Source organism: Elephantulus edwardii, unplaced genomic scaffold (genome assembly GCF_000299155.1).
Source record: "Elephantulus edwardii isolate Elephantulus edwardi_28Jun2011 unplaced genomic scaffold, EleEdw1.0 scaffold00095, whole genome shotgun sequence".
In the NCBI taxonomy this organism is placed as follows: Eukaryota; Metazoa; Chordata; class Mammalia; order Macroscelidea; family Macroscelididae; genus Elephantulus; species Elephantulus edwardii.
The window spans coordinates 11,673,560-11,683,411 of NW_006399845.1; the positions used below are offsets into that span (position 1 = coordinate 11,673,560).

The 9,852-nt window shown below is 50.4% G+C and overlaps 1 protein-coding gene across 5 annotated transcripts in view; it reads left to right on the forward strand.

The window, feature by feature from the left end:
- Positions 1 to 7,068, forward strand: part of NRG2 (neuregulin 2) — a 293,885-nt gene extending 286,817 nt beyond the window's left edge. For all 5 annotated transcript variants that reach the window (XM_006891165.1, XM_006891167.1, XM_006891166.1 and 2 more), the window contains 4 exons: positions 1,374 to 1,497; positions 1,809 to 1,936; positions 2,760 to 2,987; positions 5,107 to 7,068. In XM_006891165.1, the coding sequence (XP_006891227.1) occupies positions 1,374 to 1,497; positions 1,809 to 1,936; positions 2,760 to 2,987; positions 5,107 to 5,869 (1,243 nt within the window). In that variant the 3' untranslated portion in view covers positions 5,870 to 7,068. The remainder of the gene's footprint in view (positions 1 to 1,373; positions 1,498 to 1,808; positions 1,937 to 2,759; positions 2,988 to 5,106) is intronic.
- Positions 7,069 to 9,852: the final 2,784 nt, after the last annotated feature.

The following is a 9,852-nucleotide window of genomic DNA, read 5'->3' on the forward strand; positions in this document are numbered from 1 at the left end:
TGCGGGGAGAAGGGTGCAACAATGAATGAATGGAATCCCAAAATCTCTGTAGATGTTCATTGAAATGAAAAATAAACAACCTAAATTTAAAAAAAAAAAAACAAAAAAAAACAAGGACTATCGCTTTGGGTATGGATTACATCTCAACAGAAGAAAACAAAGGTCCCCGTCACAGGACCAACAGTGAACATTCTGACAGATGGAGAAAGGAATGAAACTGTCAATTTCTTCATCTTGCTTGGATTAACAATCAACACCCTTGGTACCAGCAGTCAAGGAATCAAGAGATGTACTACATTGGGCAAGTGTGCTGTCAGGGACCTCTCTAAAATATTGAAGAGCAATGAAGTTAATTTGAAGACTAAAGTATTCCTGATTCAAGCCATGGTCTTCTCAATCACCTGCTACACATCAGAGAGCTGGACAGTGAAGAAGATAACAGAAGAATTACTGATGCCTTAGAGTTGTGGTGCTGGAGAATAATACGGCGTGCATGGACTGCCAATAGAATAAACAGATAGGTCTTGGGAAAAGGGCAGGCAGAGTGTTCCCTGGAGGCAAAGATGGTGAAGCTTCACCTCTGATACTCTGGACATGTAGCTTGGCAAGGCTCGTCCTTGGAAAGGGACATTATGCTTGCAAAGATGTAGGGTCAGCAAAGGAGAGAAAGACTCCCAGTGAGATGTGTTGACCTGGTGACTTCAGCAGTGGGTTCAAGCATCTCAGAGCTAATGAGGTTGGCACAGTCAGGGGTCAGACAGGGGTCAGGTTGGCTATTCATAGGATCACCAGTAGTCGTTCCATCAACTTGATGGCACCTAACAATAGCAGCAACAACACTCTTCAACCTAAGAGCTTTGGCAGCCTCGTCAGTAGGGTGCTGAGCTGCTAACCAAAAGACAGCACATTTTCAGCAGTTCAGATCCACCAATGACTCCATGGAAAAAAGATGGGCAGTCTTCTCTCATTAAGACTTATAGCCTTGGAAATGTAGTTGAGGTTGCTTTGAGTCAACATCAACTTGAGGGCACAAAGTTCTAGCTCTGAATTCTATCATTCAGTTTCACAGATGAGGAAAGTGATGCAGGGAGTGCTTTAGTATCTCGCCCAGGGTCACACACCTAGAAAGTAGTAGAGCTCAACTCTTTCAACATGGCCAGTGGTCAGGGCCAATATGCCCAGGCTCTGATGAGTACATGGGGGGAAGGGGGTGCAAAATAGGAGGGTTCTGGCTGTGGGCAGCTTGGGCACTAGTGGAACAGCAGCAGCAGATGGGCACCGCAGCCAGGACAGAGGGCAGAGGCGAGGGAAGTTCATCCACTGTGTTGGGGGCTGGAAGGGCATGCCAAGCTAACCTCCGCTCTCCTGCACAGAAAACAGAGGAAGCAGATGCACAACCACCTCCGGCAGAACATGTGTCCAGCCCACCAGAATCGGAGTTTGGCCAACGGGCCCAGCCATCCCCGGCTGGACCCTGAGGAGATCCAGATGGTGGATGTGAGTGGCATTCCCAGAACCTCTCCGAGCTCTCACAGGACAGCCAGCCCCTTTGTGCCCTCTGCAAGAGCGGGCCAGGGCAGATTCCCACTGAGCCCTGACCAGCCTGCCTACCTGACACTGCCTTTTCAGGGTAGGGTAGGCCGGCCATGCCTTGTCCACTGCCTTAAAGAAAGGAGTTTGGTCTGCTGGGGCCATCACTGGCCTGACACCAAGTCATTTCTTATCCAGTGGGACCCCTCTGAAACTAGTGCTTCCCTAACCCCACCAGCAAATTCCTGTCACTGACTTCCACCCCTCCTCTGTTCCAGTATATCTCCAAGAACGTGCCAGCCACAGACCACGTCATCCGGAGGGAAACTGAGACCACCTTCTCTGGGAGCCACTCCTGCTCTCCTTCTCACCACTGCTCCACAGCCACACCCACTTCCAGCCACAGGTGGGCCCCCACCGAAGCCCCCACCATGCTTGTTGATTCCTGTATGCACACTCACACGTGCCTGCCTAGGTACACACAGAAACGCCCCAGCCAGCCGGGCTGTGTATCAGTCTCTTGAGTGGCCACAGAAGGATGGAGGTGGGCCCTCACACCACCACATCCACCACCAAAACCTACGAGGCCTCGTTCTCTTTTCCAGTCTAAACCCCAGGAGAATAAGTGCATCACTTAGCTCCTACCTTTCCAATTAGTTTTGACTTCCCTTTTACCTGGCATAAAGTGCCTCCTCATTTAAGCCTCCACAGGTCATTTGACACCTGTCCTGAGTTTGCCCACGTGAATCATGGTCCACTTGAGCCTTCCTTTCCAGAGTTGGGGAAGCCTGTCCACACAAGCACAAAGGCTTATTTACAGCTCAAGAAATAACTTGGCTCGCCTGTCTTTCCTGGGAAGTCAGTGAAAAATGCAGGCTCCTGCATATGGGCCACTTGGGCTGGGCTTTCTGAGATAAGTGGCTAAACACCATGGGAGTGAAAGAATCTCAGCAAAGGGGCCCCTGGGTAAGGCCAGGGAGAAGTTCGTGGGAGGGGAAAAAAAGATGAGAGCTCCGCATTCCAGCCCATCCCCCTTCGGGACCCCCAGCTCAGTTCTCAATATCAAGGCTGCGCTTTTGTGATACCACCAGTTAGCGCAGAACGAAGAAAAACAATGAGCTGAGAAAGCCGAAGAAAAGAGGAGCCGGGGAGGGTGTGGTTATGAAATCAATCCTGCTGTGAGGCCCTGCCCCTTCCTAACACTGCCTCATCCCAACTGGCTTCCCCAGACACGAGAGCCACACGTGGAGCCTGGAACGTTCGGAGAGCCTGACCTCCGACTCCCAGTCAGGCATCATGCTGTCGTCAGTGGGCACCAGCAAGTGCAACAGCCCCGCGTGTGTGGAGGCCCGGGCGCGGCGGGCAGCAGCCTATAGCCTGGAGGAGCAGCGCAGGGCGGCCGCACCACCCTACCATGACTCCATAGACTCCCTGCGTGACTCCCCACACAGCGAGAGGTCAGTCTTTACGCATGGCTAAGCTCCTTCTTGGCCAGAGGCCCGATCTTCCTGACCCAGGGTGAACTTAGGGCACTTAAAGAGGCATTCCAAAGAGCCCTATTCTGTTTTTCAGTTGGACAAACAAGATCCCAGAGAGGGTAAATGATCTGCTCAAGGCCAGACTGGATTCTCCTGGGGATCTTGGTGTGGAGTCACCATATAATTTGTCTTACCAGGATGCTTCAGAGTAGAAGGAGACATTATTAATAATTGTACTGGGACAAATGGGCATATGGCTTCCCTGTGTGTCACCTAGAGACCCCAGGTTCCAGCAGGAACAGAATAACACCAAAATTGTGCAGGTGATTGCAGGCCCAGCAGCATCCACAAGACCCCACGGTTGTCAGGGCCTGAGTAATGAATGCAGTCAGAACTAGGAAACTCCTTTTCTTCCCTGACTGCTAGCTGTGGGGAGAGAACAACCACAGCACCACAGAGGGCCAGCCCCGACCCTCACTCAGGGCTAGAATAGCCCTCAACAAGTAGGGTCTATGGGAGTAAAGTAGAGGAAGATGCCAGTACTTGGAACTCCAGATCAGGGAGGAAGAGAGGGAGGTGTTTGAGCCTCACTTCCACTTACTCCAGGTAGACCCTGTGTTGGGCAGGCCAGCTAGGGGGTCCAGAAATGGTTCTGGCCACAGATACAAGCCACCAACTCTCATAAGTACATATGAAAAAGCTCTAGACACAGGACACTACTCCAGGGGAGAGAAACCCAATCTGATTATAGGCTTCAGGTAGCAGCCAGTTTTTCCAAGATCCACTTTTCCAAGCCCAGTACTGCTACCTTCTGTGTGATCGTGGACAGGTTAATCACCTCTGTGCCTTGATTTCCTCCACTGTAAGACGAGGATAAGAATAATCTTAGGCACGGCTATTGTGAAGAGCACCTGGGATTACATACAGAAAGCTCTTAGCTGAGAACCTGGCATGGAGCTGATGCTTATTAGGTTTATCTGTTTTCAATAATAACCACAACAATAAGCCTTTTTAGTGAGTGGATTAGAAAGTAAGACAAAGAGAGATGAGAAGAAAAACATTCCAGGCAAGAAGGGTCAGAAGGCACTTCTAAATGTAGGTGGGTGAAGTGAGGTGCCAGGAGCAGTAGAGCTGTGCATGAACAGGCAGCTGGGACCGGGCGGATGGGCCAGGGGTCTGGGCTACTCTAAGAAGGACCTCTTGAAGTCAAGTTATGACTTTTAAAAGATTGCTCTGGAAACAATATAGAAAGGGGATTGAAGTAGGAGAGTTCTTGGAGTAGAGGGAATAACCAGAGGAAGGCAGCTAAACCCAGGGTGGAGTGAAATGGGATGGGAAGTATGTTCAAAGAGAAAGAGCATGGGTAAGACATGGTGGTTATATGAAAGTGCATGTGGGAGAGGAAAGAAGGGGCAGACCTGTGATTCTGATAAAGTAATGGGGACTCTCAGCTGGTTAGAGAGAGCAGTAAGGTGCCAGTTCTCCTATCTAGAAAACGTAGGAGTATGTGGTCTCCATCCTAAAGTGGCCAGTGGTTGTGTTGAGGAGGCATACAGGCTGGGCGGAGTGGGTAAGAGATAGAGAAAGCTAACAGGACCCAGACCAGAAGACATTAACAAGGGCAAATGTTTGGACAAACTGGGGATGTTTAGCCCCAAGCAGATTCACCCTTGTGGGGTCTTGGTGACTGTCCAAGACAGTCTTGGACAGTCTTGGAGGCCTGTCCAAATCCCATTCTATGGGTTCCTCACTGTGAACCTTGAATAAGTCACTTTCATGTTCTGAGTCTTAGTTTCCTGGTATGTAGTATGAAAACAATGTAAAGATCCTCAGAATCACTGTACTAAATGAGATCATGCATGTAAAATGCCCCAACCCAAGGAATGGTATCTGTAACCATCCATCCATTGATGCATTTATGGGATCATCCCAATAACATTATGGAATGAATAGTTAACAAATAGGAAACTATTGACAGGAAAGTGAGGCTCTGAGAGTTAAGGAACTGCTACAATTACCAGTCTGGCAGTGGGGACTCAGGGTTCCCCTTCTACCCACCCCCCTCATCCCTGGCTGACAGCACTACTTCTCTCCGCAGGTACGTGTCGGCCCTAACCACGCCCGCCCGCCTCTCGCCCGTGGACTTCCACTACTCGCTGGCCACGCAGGTGCCAACTTTCGAGATCACGTCCCCCAACTCGGCGCACGCCGTGTCGCTGCCTCCAGCCGCACCTATCAGCTACCGCCTAGCAGAGCAGCAGCCGCTGCTGCGGCATCCAGCACCCCCGGGGCCCGGCCCAGGGCCTGGCGCGGACATGCAGCGCAGCTACGACAGTTATTATTACCCAGCGGCAGGGCCGGGCCCCCGGCGAGGGGCCTGCGCGCTCGGAGGTAGTCTGGGCAGCCTGCCCGCCAGCCCTTTTCGCATCCCCGAGGACGACGAGTACGAGACGACGCAGGAGTGCGCGCCCCCGCCGCCGTCAAGGCCGCGCACGCGCGGCGCGTCTCGCAGGACGTCGGCGGGGCCCCGGCGCTGGCGCCGCTCACGCCTCAACGGGTTGGCGGCGCAGCGCGCACGCGCAGCGCGGGACTCGCTGTCACTGAGCAGTGGCTCTGGTGGCGGCTCAGCCTCCGCCTCGGACGACGACGCGGACGATGCGGACGGGGCTCTGGCGGCCGAGAGCACGCCTTTCCTCGGCCTGCGCGCGGCGCACGACACGCTGCGCTCGGACTCGCCGCCGCTGTGCGTGGCGGCAGACAGCAGGACTTACTACTCCCTGGACAGTCACAGCACGCAGGCCAGCAGCAGACACAGCCGCGGGCCGCCCCCGCGGGGCAAGCAGGACTCAGGGCCCCTTTAGGGCCCCCACGCGCCAGCCGCCCCCTCCGCCTCGCCCGCCCCACTGTCTTTCAGGAGAACAGAGACCACCAACGCCTGGAGAGAAAAAGGAGGGAACAAAAAGAAATAAAAATATTTTTATTTTCTATAAAAGGAAAAATGTATAACAAAATGTTTTATTTTCATTTTAGCAAAAATTGTCTTATAATACTAGCTAACGGCAAAGACGTTTTTATAGGGAAACTATTTATATGTAACATCCTGATTTACAGCTTCGGAAAAAAAAAGAAACAACAAAAAAAAAGAGAGATGGGCCAATTTTTTTGACTCTTTAATAGAAACCTATATTGTGGTGCCTTTTGCTGTACGCTAATCTGGAGCTCCTGGAGAGAAGCCTGAGGTGTCGGGGGTAGGGGGTCTGTGGGATCCCTAGAAGGCAGGGGAAAGAGCAGAGGAAAGGGAAGCTGTGGGGTTCTGGTGGGAGCCAGGTTGGGGGCCTGCAAGAGGTTGGCCCTGGGAACCGAAATGAGGACAGAAGTACGTTTGCCCCCAGGCAAGATCTTGCTTCCAGGCCTCTAGGAAGAGAAATCAGATAGCTTAGTCTCAATTTAGGGCTAGAATTGGGCTTGGATAACACACTGGGGGAGATAAAAGCCCAGTGATAGCAATCCGAATGAGGAGAGGACCTCCTGCTCCTTGCAGCTGCTAAGATCAGAAAAGGAAATCTTCCCCCACAGCAGCCCCGGCCCCAGGGAGGGGGCAGCTCTGCCAGGGGCCCTCCTCCCCATGGCCTCCAGGATGCCCCTCCGTCCTCTGCAGCACCTTCGTTTACAGGTCGTCTTTTCTATTTTATGCCTGCATGTCCTTTGCATTTCAGATTCTTTAGATTGGATGCATGGTCACGCTGGGACCGAGAAGAGCCACTGGACAGTGTATTTTGATTCCCCTTTTAGCAATAAAGCAACATTTCCTCACAGACCATCACCCAGCCCCCTCCCACCTATAACTTTCACTTCTCTTTCCATGATCCCCTAAATTCCAGAACTGGGTCCACAGGATTCCTGCTAATTTGTCAAAAAGGTAAATGTTCTTTGAAACTAAACAAAACAAAGAAGCTCCCAAACAGAAATAAATGGGAACCTGCCCTGAAATGTCCAAAAACCTGACTGTTGACACTTGAACATTTTTATATTATAAATAAAAGCAGAAATAACTCATGTTTGATGGTGTGTGCCTCGCCTTGAGGTGAGGAGGGAAGACGGCTGGGGCCCGAATAAGTTGGATGGATATTGGTGTGGAGGGTGGCAAGGACCAGGACAGTCCCTAAGAGGAAACGACCCTCCAATCTCCGACCCCAGCTCCCAGGACAGGCTCTAACAAACACCCTCCTCTTCTCCTCCATCCAAAACGGAACAACAACATTTACTAGTTGTCTCCCCTTGGCTGCTAGGGAACCTGCCAAGAGACTGACGCAAATTCTCTGCTCTGAACGCAGGGTCAGAGCCTTGGCCCAGTTTCTGCCCTCGAGCAAGAGGGGTTGGACTGAGGCCACAGTCCCCAAGTGGGTGAGGAGGGAAGGATTGTGAGGTTGGCACTGCGGCAGCTGAGGCAGCTGAGGCTAGATGACCCTTGAAGCCTTAGGCATGTCACAGACAAAGTCTAGGCATGTTCAGTGGCATAGGCTAAAGTACCCTGTACTGCCAGGAGGACCATAGTTGCTGCAGCTGGTAAGCCCACAGGGTGTTGCTCTTTCCCCAACTTTATAGCTCTCCCCAGAGCAGGACCTGTCTAAACTGGCAGACCCTAACGAGGAGAGCATGATTTCAGGCATTGTGAAGGCAGACGGAAGTCTAGGGTTAAAAACTTTCCTGTTAGTGACAAATTATGAAGCCAGTGCCCAGTATCAGGAACAATGAGGCTCCAGACAGACAGGAGGGATTTGTGTTCTTCCATCCAAAAAACTCAGTTCGTCATTAAGTATGTGCGTTTAACACCCCCAGGATGTGTGGTCATTTTGGAGACTTGTAGATGGTGAGAAAGAAAAGCATTGTAGTGGCATAGGCACCAAGGGAGTCCAGGTTCAAATCCACCTCTGCTCCTCACTAGCTGTGTGACTTTCTGTGGCAGTTTGGTCAGCTCTGAATGCCTACTTTAAAGGATTGCTGTGGAAGTATACATAAGCTACATGGACATGTGATACTACGCCATTGAGTCAATTCAAACTCACAGCAACCCTCTGCTGTGTTTCCAAGACTAAATCTTTATGGGAACAGACCGCTCATCTTTCCCGAAATACTGGTGGATTTGAACTGTTGACCTGTTGGTTCGCAGTGCAACATGTAACATCATGCCACCAGAGTGCCTTTGGCATGTGATTAAGGCATATAAAGGGGCTAATTTGATGATGGTAATGATGACACCATGTGCCTTGCATTCTTGAGTCACACAGTCAAGACAATGGCAAAATTGGATACAAGAGAGGCGATGGAGAAAAGTCAAATTATCATAATCTTTGTTGGGGCACTGAGAGAAAAGACCTGCTAAACAAAAAGTAAAGGAAAACAGTGAGCTAAGTGCTACACAAAATCCAGACTCTTCTGCCAACTCTGAGTTTGCTGTTAGCTTTAAAATTTTCAGAGCCAGTAGTTCCTCTGTGACCTCTGACCTCCATGGTGTTGTTTTGTTCTGTGCCTTCATGTCAACCACAAGTCATAGCACATGTGTACAACAGCTCTGAACCCTGCTCTATCCTGAGCCAGTCTCACTGTCTCTGATACACCTACCCCCTTTTGCCCTAGTTACTGTATCAATCCATCTCATCTGGGGTCATCCTCTCCTGCGCTGTCCCTCCACTCTTCTGAGCATGATGGCCTTCTCTAAGGTCCCCCCTCGTCACATGTCCAAAGTATTTGAGATGGAGCTTCAAAAGCCTTTGTGTGATCCCAACTAAACTCTAAATGACCTTGATGAACCCACTGACCTTTTGGCAATCTAGTTTAGTGTTCTCCTTTAACCTTTTCCAAGGGCTCTGATTGGTCTTCAAAATTTTGAATCTGAAACAGATGAAGGCACGGGCCTCCACCAATTCTGACAGACTTTTTGGTGAACTCACTGACCTTTACATGACCCCATTTGATATCATCTTTATCTACTCTGGATCCTCAGACAGACAAGGAGTCCAAGGTCAGAATTTAAAAGTGGTTTTCTTGGCTCTTTTCCTCATCAAATCATCCACCCATTTACGTCACAGGTCTGAGGTGAGGACCCCGAGCAGCCTTGGCTAGAGAGACCCATTCTCCACTCAGCCAACCTGGAGAGGCTGTAGGGTTTGTTTCAGGAAAGCCAGCTGCCTTCCTGTCACTCTCATCCCAGGAGAGTTCCCTGAGGAACAGTTACCTTCTCCACTCTCCCCATTTCTCCAGGTCTTTCATAGTTTCTCCTTCCTCAGCCCACCACCTCAGAGTCCCAAACTGTAGTGGTGATGACCTGTACCCCTCCCCACTAGACTGTGAGCCCCGTGTGGACAGACACCCGGCCAATCTTTTTCTCACCATAGTATCTCCTAATCAGTTCATGACCCAGGGTTGACCCTCATTGAAAGAGAGGACGTGAGTTCAAGAGGCACTGTGGTCAGGGGTCGCCCCCCAGGAGTCTCTCAGGCTGTTGCCACCTCCCAGGACCACCAGATGGCGCTAATAAGGTATTTCCTGTCACCCATGGTCCCCCAGACGCCTGGGATTAGACAGTGGACTAGAGAATGGACATGTTAGGGGTCAAGGTTGTGAGGGGACCGTTACAGCAGGAAGAAAATATTAGAACTTTGACTTAGATTTATTTTCATCTCACCCTTTTTAAATTTCTATTTTTTGTGTATTTTTATAATGTACATATTATTTTAGTACAGTAGTACATGTATATAATTTACAAATAAATAAGTATACACATTATGGATATGAGCTAAAAGTTTTCTTTACTCATGGGAGGCACAACTAGTGCTCGGGAGGC